This window comes from Pagrus pagrus (assembly GCF_965226575.1).
Source record: "Pagrus pagrus genome assembly, chromosome: 9".
In the NCBI taxonomy this organism is placed as follows: Eukaryota; Metazoa; Chordata; class Actinopteri; order Spariformes; family Sparidae; genus Pagrus; species Pagrus pagrus.
In genome coordinates, this window is record NC_140193.1 from 7839437 (window position 1) to 7861467 (window position 22031).

The following is a 22031-nucleotide window of genomic DNA, read 5'->3' on the forward strand; positions in this document are numbered from 1 at the left end:
AAGAGATAACTTCATGAATAAAGACAATTCTATTTGTGGATCCTGTTAACAGTTATGTGTTAACATGAATTGAGGCAGTGACAGGTATTTGGAGAGCAAGAGAGAGAGCAGAGATTTCCACAGAGACAAATGATACAAGAGGATAACAAGTAAGTAAGAAACATGCAATCATTACAAGACATCAACAACATCAACAATAAGCCTTGTTAGAATCTCAGTTATATTTACTGTCAGTGGGTTTTACCACTCCGACATGCTCCTCATGTCATCTGTTTGTGGTCTGTGGTGGGTCAGGTAACCCCTGTAGTTTAATAGGAGGAGCTGAAAGCCTCTTTAACTTGTCACACACAATTATGTCATCGCAGTCATCACTCCATGGAATCTAAGATAGAGAACCTCAATGTGCAAAACACAAACGCAAATGCAGATAAAATATCAATTACAATATCAGGTCAAAGTTGAAGTCACATGTTGACAAGTGACTATATTCCACCTGTGCTAGAAATCAGACATTGTACAGTTGAGGGAGTGTATTGCCAAAGGAAAAGGCTATTTAACAGCAACGTAAAGTGCCAAAAATGTTAAAAACAGCATACACTTTAATTGATATATGTATTTTAGGTAGGACTTTCGGCTAAAATATGTCTTGCATCTATGTCTTGTAAGGTTTCAGCAGTACAAAGCGCTGCTTTCTGCCAGCGCTGCTCACTGCTTCTCTACAGTGGTTGTGAGATGACGGTCATCTAATGCAGGTAACACACTGATGAGGGATAATTACCTCATATAACCCCACATCAAAAGACCCGGGCTATCACTTTAAGACTGAATGAAGTCTGGTCACTAACCTCAGAGTTTTGTGAGAAACATTGACCGCACAAGTTGAAAACCTGAAGCTGCCATGAAGAGGGTCATGCTGGTGGCTGCACTAGTGAGGGAGTTGTGTGAATACTTGACCCGAGGGAGACAACATATTTCTTGGGTTTTCTGCCTAAATATCTGAACATGCAGTAATATCAGCTTGTTGTGACTACAGCGTTATTAAACTTTTTTATGATTGTGTTGGCACTGGATACAATTGCTTAAAGATATAATATGTAACATTCATTCCACATTAAAATGTCCACAAACTTTCAGACCTTTGTGATATATTTTGTTGAGTTGTGTATTTTCATGTTCCAACCCAGAGAAATCCATCATTTCATTCAAGATAATGGTGCGTTACATTTGGTCGCCTGTCGCTATAACTAAACTTCAATACTTTACTTTGTCTTTGAACCTAATTTCTACCTGAGTCACGTCAGACAGATTTTCCCCGACGATGGTGGTTGTTTAACAATGAAGACAACACCTCCAATGATCCCATGGTACTTCTAGCCATAATCAAACTAGTTATTCAACTCTGCGCAGAGCTGACGTATAACCAATCAAACCAATGTAAATGATGGTGATTCACTCTTTCCTATCTCCCTATGCAGAGGGGCGCCCCCAGTTATTTGAAATAGGGGGGCCGAAAGGGGCTTTTTCATTTATTTATTTACTGTAAATAAATAGTGCCTAATTTTTAAAATTACATTGGAGCATATTACGCATACAGTATGCAACTCATTAGGGGAAGGGGGGGGACTCGCGAAGGAGGCGGAGCACTTGCTATGTGGGGGCTGTTATTCATGAGTACATCAGGGGGTCATGGTACAAAGCAAACAATGCTATTAATTCCACATTCACACATAGAACTCAGTCATAATTCCCATTTCTCTTCCTCATTCACAGAGATTCACTGTCAGTCCTTGTTACTAAAGTAACCCCACTTGGAGTCAGGCTGTGTACTCATGTATAATACTTGAATAACTCATGTACCAGCGTTACTTGTACAGTATTTTCACCATTTTTAGCCATCATTTATTGTTCAGACACAGTCAGTTTTCTACTTGTTTTTATGTCCCTAGATTGCCGAAGGAGTTAAGTGAATGCTTGCACAAGAATAACAAGTGTGCTTCCCTTTGTGATTTATGCCGGGGGAGATGCTGTACTTCATCAGTGTCATTACCCTGAAAGAAATGGTCCAGAAGCATTCAATAAATTCTCCGTAATTATACCAGAACTACTCTTTTAAACATAAAGGGCTCTATTTTCCTGGTCCCATTGTCTTTGAACTTCACTCTGGCTGTCTTTTAGGAAACAAAGCCTTAAAATTTGTGTTCAGAATAGACATCAAACAGATGAAACCAGGTCAGTTTCTAAAACAGAAACACCACATGCTATCAGAAAGATTAGAATAAAAAACATGTGATACAGCAGAATTCAAATGTATTTAATTATTAATGCGTTCTTAACAAAGTTGACACAACTCCTATTTTTTACATGCAAAGTGACACAATCTACCAATGCAAAAAGTGTCCCAAAGTGAACCTCATGAAATGAATAATCCTAAGAATACATACTGACAAAAAATATATCGTAATGATCAACTTGAAAACTCTTGAAGCTCACTGTTTTCACATGTCATATCTTGCTGTCTCTTTTCACAATAACAAAGTTTATTTCAGGTCATTTTCATTAATTACAGCAATTTGTTTTTTATTCTGTTTTTCCCAGTGACTCTTATTTTACATAATAATGCAACTTTTTATTATAAACTCTTGGTCCGTCGTTCTAGATTGCCAGAATTTTTTTTTTAAACAATGAATACAGTGGGAGTTATTGGAGATTCTTTAAATTCATCGACAGGGAAAAAAATATAATGATATAATTGGCAAAATACATCTCTACAAATGTAGTTATTTCAAATCAAATCAAATCAAATCAAATTTTATTTGTATAGCCCAAATTCACAAATCACAGTTTGCCTTATTTACTTTACAAAGTTAATTTTAGCACAAACATTCATCCCCTTCACTATGAAATGCATCACTACCTCAGCCATGTGTATAAATGAGAGATTTTATAGTAATGATGAATGAATTCTAGATAAGACCATTTACTTACAGAAACAGCACAGGCTAATTATGTTACTGTAATTATTTCTAATGCTTCATTTGTTTGTCAGATTTTGAGCATAATAACATTCTTAAAATAAGTTTTCTGATTTCTGGTAGCTTCAGGCCGTACACGAGAGGATTCACAATGGGAGGAATCACAACAAACTCGAGTGACAAAATAACAGCTAGGAATGGATTCAGATCCTCAATATCATTTCTGCTGAGAGCAACATCACAAAACAAAGTGATGGAATAATTGACAAATGTAATAACGTGTGGCAGACAGCTTTGTATGACTTTGCCCCTGAATTCTGAGGAGCGTTTCCTACAGACAAGATAAATGCGTGCATATGTATACAAGACAAAAGCCAGTGGCAGAAAGATTGTGCTTATGGCCACTAACATGCCAACAACATTATTAATCACAGTGGAGACACATGACAGTTTTACAACAGGCCAGTTGGCACAGAATATCTTTGGTATCTTATTGCCACACAGTGGAAGTCTGGAGGCCAGATAAACACAGGCTGCAACAGAAAAGGCTGGAACGATCCACGCAAAGGCGACCAGCTTAGAGACCAGCTTGGAAGTTACTTTGTTGTGGTAATGTAGAGGGTGACACACAGCTACATACCGGTCATAAGCCATAATGCCTAAGAGGGTGAGCTCATAGGATGCATAGGTGTAAATGACATAGATCTGAAATAAACAAGCTGATCGTGGGATCAAATGAGTGTCAGACAGAAGGTCTTTGAAAAATCTGAAGAAGAAGCCAGCAGAGCCCCACAGAGAGTTAATAGAAAGACACATAATGAAAATATACATGGGCTCATGCAAAGTTTTCTCTCGTGATATTACCAATATTATGACAAGATTAGCTGAGATAATTAAAGCATGCAACAGCAAACACAAGACAAATGTTGGGTAGCGGTAGTTGCCTATGTTAATAAACATGGTGAGGTTAAAATAAGGTGGACGAGTAGTGTTTTCCATTTACCTCATAGACAGTAGAAGAGATAACTTCATGAATAAAGACAATTCTATTTGTGGATCCTGTTAACAGTTATGTGTTAACATGAATTGAGGCAGTGACAGGTATTTGGAGAGCAAGAGAGAGAGCAGAGATTTCCACAGAGACAAATGATACAAGAGGATAACAAGTAAGTAAGAAACATGCAATCATTACAAGACATCAACAACATCAACAATAAGCCTTGTTAGAATCTCAGTCATATTTACTGTCAGTCGGTTTTACCACTCCAACATGCTCCTTATGTCGTCTGTTTGTGGTCTGTGGTGGGGCAGGTAACCCCTGTAGTTTAACAGGATGAGCTGAAAGCCTCTTTAACTTGTCACACGCAATTATGTCATCACAGTCATCACTCCATGGAATCTAGGATAGAGAACTTCAATGTGCAAAACACAAACGCAAATGCAGACAAATTATCAATTACAATATCAGGTCAAAGTTGAAGTCACATGTTGGCAAGTGACTATATTCCACCTGTGCTAGAAATACGGACATTGTACAGTTGAGGGAGTGTATTGCAAAAGGAAAAGGCTGTTTAACAGCAACGTAAAGTGCCAAAAATGTTAAAAACTTAGTATACACTTTAACTGATATATGTATTTTAGGTAGGATTTTAGGCTAAAATATGTCTTGCTGCTGGTACGGTTTCAGCAGTGCAAAGGCGTGCCTACGGGCGCTGCTTCTCCACGGTGGCTTCTAGATGACGGTCATCTACTGCAGGTAACACTCCTACGAGGGATAATTACCTCATATAATCCCACATCAAAAGACCCGGGCTGTCACTTTAAGACTGAATGAAGTCTGGTCACTAACCTCAACTACAATTCTGAGTTTTGTGGAAAAACATGCTCCTTCAAGGCCCAAATCTTGAATTAAAACTATTGAGAATTATGTTAAAATTCTGTTATGGTATAACTCAAAGTTGATCTTACTGTTCTACCTACTACCGACTGGTGGTTTCTGGGTTTTAATAAATGCTAGTTATGTACTAATCATGATAAAAGGTTGATCACAATGATTTAATTAGAATCATATCTCTTGACGGACACAGTCAAACCCTGTTTTGCAGTCAGAAAATGAGTTTCAGATGTTGTTAGCTGATACAACAATCACTGTGTATGTAAAGTTGAGTCAAAATAAACTGAAGTGCCACTGTTCATCGTGATGAACACGTCACTCAATCTAAAAGTGTGGCCTCTTGATGTGTTTTTAATCGTTCTGGACAACAGTAAAACTCTGACACAGAATAATACCTATCAGAACATAGTTATACAGTTATACAATACTTATCTGTATTCTTGTCATGGGATTTGCATAATATTTTGCCAACCTATTGCCAAGAGTGTAGCAAGTAAAGTGTTGGGAAAGTGCAGTGTGGTTCAGACATGATGTCTGATACTAGCCTGGGAATGAGATGAATCTGAGCTCAGGCCAATCACAGCCATTTATTTATGATGGTGCAGGTTGATATGATTGACAGAGGATCATCACCGGACAGATTTCAAAAGTCACACTGTACTTGCTGCTCTGATTGGTTGTAGAATCCAAAAAAAACACGGGACGAGATGTTGCACTGTCCCTTGTGCCTATATGTGGTGAGCACTTATTCGATAAGAGTTGTCGTTGGGAGTGGTATACAATCAAGTGGTGCGGGGGGAACACATCTTCAGTAATGTGCCCTTGCATCACTGGCTGTTTCGGCCTTTTAACACTATACACCCTCCGAAAGGGTGGCCGGCTGCTGGATGATCAGCCCTCAGCTTGTGTCCTGTGCTCAACTGCCTTCAAAGTTCACCCTTAAGTGGTACTTGGGGCCCAGCACGGGTCGTTCCGCTAGAGCCAAATCCACTGGCAGCTTCTTTCAGCTGCCTCTGAGACTGCTCTGATGGTCTTCCGCAGGGCCTGACCATGGCTTCCGAGGTCTTTCAGCAGTCTGATGGTAGAGGATGCCACAAATCCTCTGCATCCCACTTCAACTGGATAGACTTTGGTGTTCCAGCCGCATTGCTTCGCTTCTGCTGCTAGTTCTGCTGCTAGTTCTGCATAGCGCAGCTTCTTACGCTCATAGGCCTCTTCAACCGAGTTCTCCCGTGGAACTGTGAGCTCTATGAGGTTAGCAGCCTTTAGTGAAGGGGACCAGAGTACCAAGTCTGGCCTGAGGTTGGTGGAGGCGATCTCTGGTGGGAAAATTAGTTTCTGGACGATGTCTGCCAGCATCTTCCAGTCCAGGGCCATGCCTAAGTGTCCTTCTTCCGGCCTGAGGGAAGGACATTTTGGTGTTTTCTGTCCTTTGACAAACTTTGCTGCCTTCAAGGGGTTGGTTGCTCTTGGTGGCAAGGAGTTGGTCTCGCTCCGCTTGCTTTCCAGAGCTGCTGCCAGGCTCTTGAGGACCTGATTGTACCGCCAGGTGTATCTCACTTGCGCAAGGCAGGTCTTGCAGCCTATCATGATGTGTTTGAGGGTAGCTGGGGTTGGGCAGGGGACACAGGTTGGGTCATCGCCATACCACTGATGGAGATTATTTGGTGATGGAAGCACGTCATCCGTCACTCTGATGATAAAACTGATCTTGCTTGCTGCCATTTCCCATAGTTCCATCCAGCTGATCTTCCTTCTCTCCACACCTTCCCACTGCATCCATTGTCCCTGTTTAACATGAGAGGACGCTTGTGGAAACAGGTTTGAGTTGAGAGACGTGGAATGTGGGGTAGACCCGGAGAGATTGCAGGGAACCTAAACGAACCGCTGCCAGATTGATGACCCTTTCAATCTAGATGGGGCAATGTAGCGTCGAGCCAGTTTGCGGGAATGTACCTGGAGAGGCAAGTCCCAAGAGGAAAGCCAAACCTTCTGTCCGGGTTGGTATTGTGGAGCAAGAGACGCGCAGGTCTGACAGACATCGGTTGCAGTGGGAGGAGCAAGTCAAGGCAGCATGTGTGGCTTGCCAGACCTCCTTACAACAGGTTACATAGGTTTGAATAGAGGGGAAGGCTAACTCCCCTTCCTGTGTGTGAAACAGAGGGGGTTGAAAACCTGAAGCTGCCATGAAGAAGGTCATGCAGGAGGCTGCACTAGTGAGGGAGTTGTGTGAATACTTGACCCAGGGGAGACAATATATTTATTGGGTTTTCTGCCTAAATATCTGATCGTGCAGTAATATCAGCTTGTTGTGACTACAGCATTATTAAACTTTTTTATGATTGTGTTGGCACTGGCTATAATTGGTTAAAGATATAATATGTAACATTCATTCCACATTAAAATGTCCACAAACGTTGAAACCTTTGTGATATATTTTGTTGAGTTGTGTACTTACATGTTCCAACCCAGAGAAATCCATCATTTCATTCAGGATAATGGTGCGTTACATTTGGTCGCCTGTCGCTCATGCTAAACTTTAATACATGACTTTGTCTTTGAACCTAATTTCTACCTGAGTCACGTCAGACAGATTTTCCCCGACGATGGTGGTTGTTTAACAACCAAGACAACTCCTCCAATGATCCCATGGTACTTCTCGCCATAATCAAACTAATTATTCGACTCTGCGCAGAGCTGACGTATAACCAATCCAACCAATGTAAATGACAGTGATTCACTCTTTCCTATCTCCCTATGCAGAGGGGCACCCCCAGTTATTTGAAATAGGGGGGCCAAAAGGGGCTTTTTCATTTATTTATTTACTGTAAATCTATAGTGCCTAATGTTTTAAATCAGTATGGAGCATATTACGCATACAGTATGCAACTCATTAGGGGAAGGGGGGGGGGACTTGTGAAGGAGGCGGAGCACTCGCTTTGTGGGGGCCGTTATTCATGAGTACATCAGGGGGTCATGGTACAAAGCAAACAATGCTATTAATTCCACATTCACGCATAGAACACAATCATAATTCCCATTTCTCTTCCTCATTCACAGAGATTCACTGTCAGTCCTTGTTACTAAAGTAACCCCACTTGGAGTCAGGCTGTGTACTCATGTATAATACTTGAATAACTCATGTACCAGCGTTACTTGTACAGTGTTTTCACCATTTTTAGCCATCATTTATTGTTCAGACACAGTCAGTTTTCTACTTGCTTTTATGTCCCTAGATTGCCGAAGGAGTTAAGTGAATGCTTGCACAAGAGTAGCAAGTGTGCTTCCCTTTGTAATTTATGCCGGGGGAGATGCTGTACTTCATCAGTGTCATTACCCTGAAAGAAATGGCCCATAAGAATTCAATAAATTCTCCGTTATTATACCAGAACTACTCTATTAAACATAAAGGGCTCTATTTTCCTGGTCCCATTGTCTTTGAACTTCACTCTGGCTGTCTTTTAGGAAGCAAAGCCTTAAACTTTGTGTTCAGAATAGACATCAAACAGATGAAACCAGGTCAGTTTCTAAAACAGAAACACCACATGCTATCAGAAAGATTAGAATAAAAAATATGTGATACAGCAGAATTCAAATTTATTTAATTATTAATGCATTCTTAACAAAGTTGACACAACTCTTATTTTTTGCATGCAAAGTGACACAATCTACCAAAGCAAAAAATGTCCAAAAGTGAACCTCATGAAATGAATAATCCTAAGAATACATACTGACAAAAAATGTATCGTAATGATCAACTTGAAAACTCTTGAAGCTCACTGTTTTCACATGTCATATCTTGCTGTCTCTTTTTCACAATAATAGGGTTTATTTCAGGTCATTTTCATTAATTACAGCAGTTTGTTTTTTATTCTGTTTTTCCCAGTGACTTTTATTTTACACAATAATGCAACTTTTTATCATAAACTCTTAGTCAGTCATTCAAGATTGCCAGAAAAATATTCCATTTTTTTTTTTTATGTTTTCCAACAATGAATACAGTGGGAGTTATTGGAGTTTTTTGAAATTCATCGACATGAAAAAAAATTCAACGATATCATTGTTAAAATACATCTCTACAAATTTAGTTATTTACAAAGTAAATGTTTGCACGAACATTCATCCCCTTCGCTATGAAATGCATCACTACCTCAGCCATGTGTGTAAATAAGAGAGATTTTATAGTAATGATGAATGAACTCTAGATAAGACCACTTACTTACAGAAACAGCACAGGCTAATTATGTTACTGTGATTATTTCTAATGCTTCATTTGTTTGTCAGATTTTGAGCATAATAACAATCTTAAAATAAGTTTTCTGATTTCTGGTAGCTTCAGGCCGTACACGAGAGGATTCACAATGGGAGGAATCACAACAAACTCGAGTGACAAAATAACAGCTAGGAATGGATTCAGATCCTCAAGCTCAATTCTGCTGAGAGCAACATCACAAAACGCAGTGATGGAATAATTGACAAATGTAATAACGTGTGGCAGACAGCTTTGTATGACTTTGCTCCTGAATTCTGAGGAGCGTTTCCTACAAACAAGAAAAATGCGTGCATATGTATACAAGACAAAAGCCAGGGGCAGAAAGACTGTGCTTACGGACAATAACATGCCAACAAGGTTATTAATCACAGTGGAGACACATGAAAGTTTTACAACAGGCCAGTTGGCACAGAATATCCTTGGTATCTTATTGCCACACAGTGGAAGTCTGGTGGTTGGATAAACACAGGCTGCAACAGAAAAGGCTGGAACGATCCATGCAAAGGCGACCAGCTTAGAGACCAGCTTGGAAGTTACTTTGTTGTGGTAATGTAGAGGTTGACACACAGCAACATACCGATCATATGCCATAATGCCTAAGAGGGTGAACTCATAGGATGCATAGGTGTAAATGACATAGATCTGAAATAAACAAGCTGATCGTGGGATCAAATGAGTGTCAGACAGAAGGTCTTTGAAAAATCTGAAGAAGAAGCCAGCAGAGCCCCACAGAGAGTTAATAGAAAGACACATAATGAAAATATACATGGGCTCATGTAAAGTTTTCTCTCGTGATATTACCAATATTATGACAAGATTAGCTGAGATAATTAAAGCATACAACAGCAAACACAAGACAAATGTTGGGTAGCGGTAGTTGCCTATGTTAATAAACATGGTGAGGTTAAAATATGGTGGATAAGTAGTGTTTTCCATTTACCCCATAGACAGTCGAAGAGATAACTTCATGAATAAAGACAATTCTATTTGTGCATCCTGTTAACAGATATGTGTTAACATGAATTGAGGCAGTGACATTTATTTGGAGAGCAAGAGAGAGAGCAGAGATTTCCACAGAGACAAATGATACAAGAGGATTACAAGTAAGTAAGAAACATGCAATCATTACAAGACATCGACAACATCAACAATAAGCCTTGTTAGAATCTCAGTTATATTTACTGTCAGTGGGTTTTACCACTCTGTCGTGCTCCTCATGTCGTCTGTTTGTGGTCTGTGGTGGGGCAGGTAACCCCTGTAGTTTAACAGGATGAGCTGAAAGCCTCTTTAACTTGTCACACACAATTATGTCATCACAGTCATCACTCCATGGAATCTAAGATAGAGAACCTCAATGTGCAAAACACAAACGCAAATGCAGATAAATTATCAATGACAACATCAGGCCAAAGTTGAAGTCACATGTTGACAAGTGACTGTATTCCGCCTGTGCTACAAATACGGACAATGTACAGTTGAGAGAGTGTTCTGCCAAAGGAATAGGCTGTTTAAAGGAATAGTTCACTCGAGAACAAAATTCAGTCATTATCGACTCACCCTCATGCTGATGAGAAGTCTGGTGTAGTTTCTTATTCCTCACAGTGCAGCTGGAGACCTGCGGGGGTACCCTCCTGCAGCAAAAATCCATATAACGGGCGTCAATGTGCCCGAGAGGAAAAGTTCCATAAACACTGTATCCGCGGGGTCTGAAAAAAGTCTTAGAAAGTATTAAATCCAATCATTTGAATTTGAGGCCTTAAAATGTCTAAAATTCTCCTAAAAACTCATAAAAGGTCTTAAATACGATTTTGAAAGGTCTTAAAAATCTATTAACGTCACTTTCATTTAAAACATGCATAATCTTCAGTCTCGCTTTTAAATGTTTCGATTTTTGAGGACGCTATAACGTAACTACAAAATGGAACTAATGTAGGCTACCTGTGCTGCCCGGTCAGAATTCATCGAGCACCACCAGCTAGCGTGCTGTGCGCGCTCAGCGATGTGTTGTTATAGCTTAGCATAGCAGCAGAGAAAACTTAACGAAAGCCCATGGCAAAGCCAAATTACTTGCATAAGATGGGTAAGTGCAAGTTCAACGATTTGTGGCTCCAGAACGATCAATTTAATGCATGGTTGAAGCCGGTGGATGGAAACATATATGAAGCACACTGCACTTTCTGCAAGAAAACTTTTAAACTTGGAACAGCCAGTATTGTTCCACATCAGGATCTGGAGCATCGAGGTCCAGCACGACCCAGTCTGCTGCAACTCCAGTCGACCTCCGGACAGCATTTGGGTCCACACCCACACTAAAAGCAGAGGTGCTATGGACTTTTCACATGGTAACTAGTCATATACTGGTAATGTGAACACTGATGAGCTGTTCCAGACCATGTTCCCGGATTCTGAGATAGCAAAAACTTTTAAGTGTGGAAAAGACAAGACTGCGTACATTGCGCGATTTGGATTAGCCGATTTCATCAAGAAAGACCTCATCTCCAAAGTTAAGGGTCCGTTTGTGCTGATGTTCTACAAGGCAAAATAAGCAGAGCTCAAAAACATTGTGGAGGAGATTGCAGCCAGGGGACAAGAGCTCAGATAATGTAGAGTAGTTCTTGTGTGCACACGCGCACACACACACACACACACACACACACACACACACACAATGGCCGTTGGCTGTAGAATTTACCAATATTTTTTTTATTCTGAGTTCCAAACAAATATTAGTTCACAACAGAGAGACTTCTGGTGTTTTAAGTTAGGTTAAGCATTTTGTATTCCAATGCGAAAGAGCTGTGAATAAATTCATATACTTTGCAAGTAATTCCGGGCCTCCAATTTTCCTTAATGTCTTTTGTACTTTTTTGCCAGTATCGACGTGAAATGGGTCTTAAATTGTATTCATTATTGTCCTAAAAAAGTCTTAAAAAGTCTTAAATTTGACTTGTTGAAACCTGCAGAGACCCGGATAAAACTACACAGAAACTTTGTAATATTCCTCCATACTGCTCGTCCGCTGCAATCCAAGTGGCCTGAAGTGGCGACATCCAGAGTTTACTTGAAATTACGTCATTTAGTAAATTTTTATAGCCTAAACAGTCACTATACTATATTTGCTCCCACGTGCACGCAAGTCTCGCTCACAGCGGTTGCTCTACGGAAGCCGCGCCAGACAAGATCAACAGAACTCGTGATAGATACGCACCGGTATTTACATCCTGCTGTGAGTTTCAAAGTTTCAAATCACTAGTGCAGGCAGATCCCTCTTGTGTTTGTGTGTCGCTCGTCGCTCACAGCTGGATGTAAATGCCGGTGTGTATCTATCGCGAGTCTGGTTGATCTTGTCCGGCGTGGCTTCCGTAGTGCAAACGCTCTGAGGGAGACTTGCGTGCACGCGGGAGCGTGCCTCCAGCAAATATATATCCTTGTTACTAAAGTAAACCCACTTGGAGTCAGGCTGTGTACTTAAATATAATACCTGAGTAACTGATGTACCAGCATTACTTGTACAGTGTTTTCACCATTTGTAGTCATCATTTATTGTTCAGACACAGTCAGTTTTCTACTTGCTTTTATGTCCCTAGATTGCCAAAGGAGTTAAGTGAATGCTTGCACAAGAGTAGCAAGTCTGCTTCCCTTTGTAATTTATGCAGGGGGAGATGCTGTACTTCATCAGTGTCATTACCCTGAAAGAAATGGTCCAGAAGCATTCAATAAATTCTCTGTAATTATACCAGAACTACTCTATTAAACATAAAGGGCTCTATTTTCCTGTTCCCATTGTCTTTGAACTTCACTCTGGCTGTCTTTTAGGAAAGCCTTAAAATTTGTGTTCAGAATAGGCATCACACAGATGAAACCAGGTCAGTTTCTAAAACAGAAACACCACATGCTATCAGAAAGATTAGAATAAAAAATATGTGATACAGCAGAATTCAAATTTATTTAATTATTAATGCGTTCTTAACAAAGTTGACACAACTCTTATTCTTTGCATGCAAAGTGACACAATCTACCAATGCAAAAAATGTCCCAAAGTGAACCTCATGAAATGAATAATCCTAAGAATACATACTGACAAAAAATGCATCGTAATGATCAACTTGAAAACTCTTGAAGCTCACTGTTTTCACATGTCATATCTTGCTGTCTCTTTTTCACAATAACAGGGTTTATTTCATTTGTTTTTTATTCTGTTTTTCCCAGTGACTTTTATTTTACACAATAATGCAACTTTTTATCATAAACTCTTAGTCAGTCATTCAAGATTGCCAGAAAAATATTGCAGTTTTTTTTTTAATGTTTTCCAACAATGAATACAGTGGAGTTATTGGAGTTTTTTGAAATTCATCGACATGAAAAAAAATTCAACGATATCATTGTTAAAATACATCTCTACAAATTTAGTTATTTACAAAGTAAATGTTTGCACGAACATTCATCCCCTTCGCTATGAAATGCATCACTACCTCAGCCATGTGTGTAAATAAGAGAGATTTTATAGTAATGATGAATGAACTCTAGATAAGACCACTTACTTACAGAAACAGCAGAGGCTAATTATGTTACTGTAATTATTTCTAATGCTTCATTTGTTTGTCAGATTTTGAGCATGATAACATTCTTAAAATAAGTTTTCTGATTTCTGGTAGCTTCAGGCCGTACACGAGAGGATTCACAATGGGAGGAATCACAACAAACTCGAGTGACAAAATAACAGCTAGGAATGGATTCAGATCCTCAAGCTCAATTCTGCTGAGAGCAATATCACAAAACACAGTGATGGAATAATTGACAAATGTAATAACGTGTGGCAGACAGCTTTGTATGACTTTGCCCCTGAATTCTGAAGAGCGTTTCCTACAGACAAGATAAATGCGTGCATATGTATACAAGACAAAAGCCAGGGGCAGAAAGATTGTACTTATGGACACTAACATGCCAAGAAGGTTATTAATCACAGTGGAGACACATGACAGTTTTACAACAGACCAGTTGGCACAGAATATCCTTGGTATCTTATTGCCACACAGTGGAAGTCTGGTGGTTGGATAAAGACAGGCTGCAACAGAAAAGGCTGGAATGATCCATGCAAAGGCGACCAGCTTAGAGACCAGCTTGGAAGTTACTTTGTTGTGGTAATGTAGAGGTTGACACACAGCAACATACCGATCATATGCCATAATGCCTAAGAGGGTGAACTCATAGGATGCATAGGTGTAAATGACATAGATCTGAAATAAACAAGCTGATCGTGGGATCAAATGAGTGTCAGACAGAAGGTCTTTGAAAAATCTGAAGAAGAAGCCAGCAGAGCCCCACAGAGAGTTAATAGAAAGACACATAATGAAAATATACATGGGCTCATGTAAAGTTTTCTCTCGTGATATTACCAATATTATGACAAGATTAGCTGAGATAATTAAAGCATGCAACAGCAAACACAAGACAAATGTTGGGTAGCGGTAGTTGCCTATGTTAATAAACATGGTGAGGTTAAAATAAGGTGGATAAGTAGTGTTTTCCATTTACCCCATAGACAGTAGAAGAGATAACTTCATGAATAAAGACAATTCTATTTGTGGACCCTGTTAACAGTTATGTGTTAACATGAATTGAGGCAGTGACAGGTATTTGGAGAGCAAGAGAGAGAGCAGAGATTTCCACAGAGACAAATGATACAAGAGGATTACAAGTAAGTAAGAAACATGCAATCATTACAAGACATCAACAACATCAGCAATAAGCCTTGTTAGAATGTCAGTTATATTTACTGTCAGTCGGTTTTACCACTCCAACATGCTCCTCATGTCATCTGTTTGTGGTCTGTGGTGGGGCAGGTAACCCCTGTAGTTTAACAGGAGGAGCTGAAAGCCTCTTTAACTTGTCACAGACAATTATGTCATCACAGTCATCACTCTATGGAATCTAGGATAGAGAACTTCAATGTGCAAAACACAAACGCAAATGCAGATAAAATATCAATGACAACATCAGGCTAAAGTTGAAGTCACATGTTGACAAGTGACTATATTCCACCTGTGCTAGAAATAAGGATATTGTACAGTTGAGGGAGTGTATTGCCAAAGGAAAAGGCTGTTTAACAGCAACGTAAAGTGCCAAAAATGTTCAAAACATAGTATACACTTTAACTGATTTTGGGTAGGACTTTAGGCTAAAATATGTCTTGCTGTTGGTTCGGTTTCAGCAGTACAAAGCCGTGCCTACTGCTGGCGCTACTTCTCCATGGCGGCAGCGAGATGACAGTCATCTACTGCAGGTAACACACTGAAGAAGGATAATAACCTCATATAATCTCACATCAAAAGACCCAGGCTGTCACTTTAAGTTTTAAGTTTTGTCAAAATCATTGACCGCACATGCTACTTCAAGGCCCAGATCTTGGATTACAACTATTGAGAATTATTGTAGGATTTGAAGCATTGGAAGTGTTAAAATTCTGTTATGGTATAACCCAAAGTTGATGTTACTGTTCTACCTACTACCGACTGGTGGTTTATAGATGTTAATCGATGCTAGTTATAAACTAATCATGATGAAAGGTTGATCACAGTGATTTAATTATTATTGTATCTCTTGACGGACACAGTCAAACCCTTTTAATCATAAAATATGTTTCAGACGTTGTTATCTGATACAACAATGACTTAATTTGACTGCAGCAGGTCTGTGTATGTAGATTTGAGTCAAAATAAACTGAAGTGCCACTGTTCATGGTGATGGTCATGGTTCAATCTTAAAGTGTGGCCTCCTGATGTGTAGTGTTGGACAACAGTAAAACTCTGACACAGAATAATACCTATCAGAACATAGTTATACAGCCATACAATACTTATCTGTATTCTTGTCATGGGATTTGCATAATATTTTGCCAACCTATTGCCAAGAGTGTAGCAAGTCAAAGTGTTGAGAAAGTGCAGTGTGGTTCAGACATGATGTCTGATCCTAGCCTGGGAATCAGATGAATCTGAGCTCAGGCCAACCACAACCATTTATTTATTATGGTGCAGGTTGATATGATTGACAGAGGATCATCACCAGACAGATTTCAAAAGTCACATGTGCTTGCTGCTCTGATTGGTTGTAGATCTATTTAAATTGCGCCCAGTCCGTGGGTCTGTCCAGGTTACGAAACTTGGATCAAACTGTCAAACCAAGCAGTGCTGATAAAATGTGAATCAACATTCATTTACTGCATTTGTGATGTTTTCACTAACCCATTTTAATGTATTTCATAGCTGTAACTGGAGAAAGTTTGTGACCAGATTATTATTTATTTTCTGCTTGAAATCAAACCGAGAACCGCCCCAACTTGCTTGTGCCACTCAACACTATGTCACCCAGTTTCTTGCTCTAATCGGTTGTAGGTCTGTCCAATTGCATTCAGAGGCATTTTGGTCTGTTCCCATTTTCCCTTTGGTAATCAACAATTAATTGAGATGAACCAGAAAAACGTGTTTTCGCAAACACAAACTAGTTTGTTGATGCCACGCTAGTCTCACTAAAAACTTTGTATTTCACTCAGATGGTTTGATTTTTCATGATGTAGCAGTGCACACTTCGCAGAGCTCCCTGACCGTAGCAGGCCTTGTATGTTTGTGCACTGAAAGTGATAGTCTGTCTTGAAAGACTGTTTGGATGGTTTTATGAGAAGATTTCTGCTGGAAAGTCTTTGGGAAGTCACATAATATGGTATGAAGATGCACGAAAACAATTTCACAGCATGTTGTGTAGTTGAATGAATCTGGCACATGACCTTCAACGTGGGCAACAGGGTGTTTGTGTCCTGGAGGATTTTTTATTTTATTTTTAGACTTAGTGAATTTATTGTTTTTTGGTATTTAAAGGAATATTTTAGTTTTCAGTCACTACTTGGTTAGGTTTAGGAAAAGACCATGGTTTGGATTGAAGTAGTAAGCGAATGTTCGCTTTTGATTTCACATGAGACACAAAGAGCGATGACCGAATAAAATATAAATCAGCTCTGTTTGAAGTTACAAATGACAAGACAATGCCAGCCGACGAGAACATGCATCAGGCACACAACATTCTGTGTGATGCAGGATGTCGTCGGTGAAATACCAAGATTTGGGGAGTCCTGATACTGACAGGCTTCAAATACTGATAAATGAACCTTGTGTAGGCAAACCAGCTCCGAGGTTTCAGCATAATTTTGACTCAGGTCAATACTTTAGATGAATGTGTGTGTTTGTACATGAACCTACAGTGGTGTGCTTGTCACTCATCTAATAACACATACACGCTCATGGAAATATACCAAGATGGAATAAAACAAACAAAATCCGATTGATTTAGCCTCAAGTTTCAAATATAAATGATGAGTTATTATCAAATAATTCCTTAAACTTGGAGACCTCATAACAAGGAACTGTTGCAGCCTCATGCAAGTAACTTGGACAATAACTTCTGTACACCTCTGAGTATCATTCTGAGTGACTCGGAGGGTTAAGAGGAAAAAACAGTCTATTATTAAACACCTGATGTAATTTTTGTTTGTCTTTAAGACCTTAATACACTCTTCAAAACAACTGGTCACACATACAGGACATCTCCTGAGTGATGTAAGGATACTGTGGTTACTTTCATTAGTCCCTCAGCCCTCCTTAATGCCCACCACTGCCATAGCATCCCTTGATGGAAGGTGTTGAAACAGAGAGCTTGGGGAAAAGTGTCACTGCAGACTGGCGTGAGAGACATTTTAGTGAAAGATAAAAAAAAAAAAAATAATAAAATAAAAAATATGAAAAGACACTGGCTGTGTTTGGCTCAATGCCTCTGATGGAGAGTTTGAGGTATTCAAGACTAATGAGATCCCATGGGACTGGATACGGTGTGCTTTACTTTTCCAAGGGTATTAATGTAGAATAATGATGTTGGAAATGGTCAACAGGTCATTATCTCCATCGTCCCTCGAGGGCAATTAAACAGGCAATGCTTCCGTGGAGGAACCGTCCTTAGTAACCAAACCAAAACAAAGATGTTTTTCAATTCAGCAAACGGTCAAGACAGTGAACAACAAGCGTAACTAACAAAAGTTTTATTCAGTGGTTTGGAAAGACAGAGATGACTGACCTTGCAACACTTGCTTATGAGGAAAAGATGATGTTTTGGTCTAAAATACCTGTTGAAGTCAACATAAACACTGCTGAAAATTAAAGATATCCAGTGGCGTCACACTCAGAAATGTAAAAAAAAAAAAAAAAAATGCGGTAAAATGTACTCAAGTACTGTTCTGAAGTACAATTTTCAGGTACTTTACTTGATTATTTCCACTTTTTGCTACTTTATACTTCCTCTCACTACATTTATTTTGTCAATTTAGGTTACTAGTTACTTTGATTCAGATCATTCAGAGTTTACAGGCCATTCATTGTGATGCGTTACCAATCAGATTGGTAACGCATGAGACAATGCTGCATCAGAGCCAATGTAGCACTTTTTAAATTAGTTTATTTTATCTGCTATCTGAAAAAAAAAACACTGATCCAATAATCGGAATAATCCAGAATATCGGCCAGGGCCGATTATCGGTCTATCCCTAGTTGTGACACATTTTGTAGAAATGTCAATGTGGTGTAGCCTATGATGCGTACAGATGTGAACGTATCAGTGGTTTGCAGAAACGTTAACTGCCGACATTTTATCCTGGTGACTGGGTTTTGAGAAGAGCACATAAAAAATAATTTGTGTGTGAATGCAGCGGTGACATCAGACATAAACTGGTAGGTATAAACTACTCTGGCACCTAGAGTTCATCACACTGCGGACAATGCATGCAAATGGAAAGAGAAAAAAGCAAATTAAGAAAACATCTTCACCAATTTTCCAATACCACCCATGGATATCTGACTTCAGTTACATTATTAGTCACAAACAAGGCAACAACAAGCATCTTCCATTCATTTTTAGTGTCAAATAGAAACGGCTTCTGTTTTCATTACAAATGCTACTTGCCGCACTATTTTTTTTATTTTGCTATTTTTTGCATGTGTTTCCTTTAGCTGCAGTGCGAAACATATCAGGGCCACCATACTTAAGACTTTAGACTGAAATTAATCTACCTAAAAAGCATAAGACATTCCATAAAATGCAATGAAAGTGAGTTGTATGACACCAAAAGACTGTTTGGTCATGACTTGAAATGTGTGTGTGCCCTACAAAGAAAAGAAAGGCTGTGTCACGGTTTGGGGTTTTGGTAAGTCATTTCCTGTTTTATTTTGGAGATTATTTCTTCTTGTGTGGTGTGTTACTTTCCACTTCCTGTCCGCTTCTGTTTTCCCCAACCTGATCTCACAGAAATGCGTGAAATAAGCACGATCTCTTAATAACGCATTGCGTGCTCCTGGCACGCATTGTGTAAGAATTCCGTGTGATCAGCACGCAAACAGCCTTCACTGAAAGTCAATTAGGATCCGTTTCGTGGCAGACACACGCATTGTCAGCTTCAAAGACGACACGCTGTAGGTGTTGTTTCATAGATCCCGGAAGTGCAAATGTAGTTTAATCGATATTCTGAAGAAAGATCTGATTATTAGCCATAGCGTTGTAACCATCCAAGGCAGACTGTGTAACGATAGTATGTGCTTCTGTCGAGTCCAAAATCCCCGTGTAATATCAACTTTATTTTAAGAAAACACGTTTTATTTCCAATGTCATATCACGGAGAAGCACTACATTACCCGTCATCCTCATGTCTATCAGCGACGTGTCTGATTGGTCGAACTTCAAAGACGTCACGCTGTGGGTGTTGTTTCATAAATCCCGGAAGTGCAAATGTAGATTAATCGATATTCTGAAGAAAGATCTGATTATTAGCCATAACATTGTAACCATCCAAGGCAGACTGTGTAACGATAGTATGTGCTTCTGTACGACTTTTAGAACAAAAGTTTCTCCAAAGCAGCCAGCTGCATGAGAGGGTGTAGAGGGCCATATGTCTGACAGCACCTGATTTTTCAGAGCTTTGGAGAAACTTTTGTTCTAAAAGTCGTGCAGGTCTGAATTGTTAATATGTGGTTTGGCGGCCCGGGATGAGCGCGTAGACGTCCGTTCAGTGCCGATCGGACCCACGCTTCTCGAGCGGCGGGGCTTTAGACAGACGCTTTCTGCGGCCTTCTGGAGGCCGCTGTTTCCATGGAGATGGACCGAATCGTTTGAAACTTCGCCTGTGGAGTGGTGACAAGGCTTGGATGAATCCCCCCAAGACCCAACTCTGTGGGCCAATCAGAAAGCCAAGTAGCCTCACGGGGGTCCGATCGCAACGGGACCAAAAGTTTATGATAAGAGGTCGTCTCACGAGCAACATACTGAAATTTCAGGGTCCTATCTCAGGGTCCTATCTCAGGGTCCTATCTCAAAGCGCTTGTGAGATATTAAAAAAGAGCAGTCGTAAAGGTCAAATACCAAGAAAATGGTGACCTTTGACACTTGTGAAGGTCACACGGGCCTGAATCTGCACATAGTGGGTGGCCCGAGCCCCCTGATACACTTATTAAAAATTCAGCCTGATAGGCCAAAGCATCTGTAAGCTATTAAAGAATTGCTGTTGAAACATTTCTCCTTTAATATGAGGTCAGAGAAAGGAGCATTATTTTTGACCCTTCTGAATGTCACAGAGCTCTGAATGTTTGCACACACAATCTACTAGACATTTTGGGACAAATATTAAAAGCTCATCTTCATCTCAGCTTCCTGCATCAAAGTCTAAGTGATTTATTAATTTAACACTAATCAGTGACCTCTGACCCTTGAATTCATAATAATGTTTTTCAGATAAAAAAATAAAATTTCACTCATTGAATTAAAAATTACATTAAATGTGATGTGATGTGATGTGGACCAGAAAGATGCTGGTGAAAATTATGAAAAAAAGAAAAAAAAGAAGTCAAAATTCAAGCCAACTTTCAACTTTCACTTTTATTGTTGAATTTTAACAATATAGCACCATTTCATTCAATTCGACCAATCAGACACGTCACTGATAGACATGAGGATGTAGGGAAACATGCCTAATGCTCTCATGTGGACCTTTGACCTGCTGAGGCCCTGTTGTTTTTTTCATTATTAACACTTTCCATCTGTGTGAGGACGTTATCAAGATGGAGACGCCGGGATGTCTCCCCGTGTTATCTCTTAGGAGGGAGAACAACACTCTCTCGTCATAAAACCACCAGAGGGAATCAGTTTGAATTAATTTACGATGGTAACCCCCTGTACGAACTGTTTTTGACCTAACCAACAGGAACATTCCTTTCACACAGGTCAAACGAAGGAAACATATGAAGCTACTTCTCCTTTAAAACCTCAACCAAAGGAACCGGGATTGTTTGTGATAAAATTGTTTGTGATATAATGTCTTTATAATTGTAATTAGGTAACACGTCTGATGGACCGATCGTGCTATCTGTCCCTCAAACGTGTTCTTCTTCTCCCTACTTTCCAATACACACACTAGAGAAAAGGACGGTGGAAAACCCCCCTTTCTCTACCTCCTCTCTTTGAAGAGATTAACGACACATCTGGTTCAGTGTTATCTTTGGTACATTCCAAACAAATGGTCAGAGTTTCCTCTAGACTTCAGAAGCATTTCTAATTAACAATTAAATCAGAGTCTCACCTGTTTTATTCTTACAATTTGAAATCCAGTAAAATAAGCTCATCAAACCGAACCAATTCCTAAGTTTCTGTGATGAACATGGACTGAGATCCTGCTTAATGCTCACTGGTGTCTGGTGTTTGGTGGAGTCACAGTGCCATCTAGTGGTAAGTTATGGTTAACTGGATTAGACTGTCGGAGATCTTTTTAGTTTTCTAACGTGTTTATAAACTACAATTTAAAAGTCTGTAA

At 39.6% G+C, this 22031-nt stretch overlaps 3 protein-coding genes across 3 annotated transcripts; all 3 read right to left on the bottom strand.

The window, feature by feature from the left end:
- Positions 1–3023: 3023 nt before the first annotated feature.
- On the bottom strand, positions 3024–3971 carry LOC311262896 (olfactory receptor 6N2-like; the record flags this gene model as incomplete). The annotated part of the gene is made up of 1 exon (XM_084362645.1): positions 3024–3971. The coding sequence occupies one exon, from the start codon at positions 3969–3971 to the stop codon at positions 3024–3026; it is 948 nt and encodes a 315-aa protein (XP_084218771.1).
- Positions 3972–9127: 5156 nt separating this feature from the next.
- Positions 9128–10075, bottom strand: LOC311262897 (olfactory receptor 6N2-like; the record flags this gene model as incomplete). Its single annotated transcript, XM_084362646.1, has 1 exon — positions 9128–10075. One exon carries the CDS (start codon positions 10073–10075, stop codon positions 9128–9130), a length of 948 nt encoding a protein of 315 aa, XP_084218772.1.
- Positions 10076–13722: 3647 nt separating this feature from the next.
- LOC311262898 (olfactory receptor 4B13-like) lies at positions 13723–14670 on the bottom strand (the record flags this gene model as incomplete). Its single annotated transcript, XM_084362647.1, has 1 exon — positions 13723–14670. The coding sequence occupies one exon, from the start codon at positions 14668–14670 to the stop codon at positions 13723–13725; it is 948 nt and encodes a 315-aa protein (XP_084218773.1).
- Between the last annotated feature and the right edge of the window lie 7361 nt (positions 14671–22031).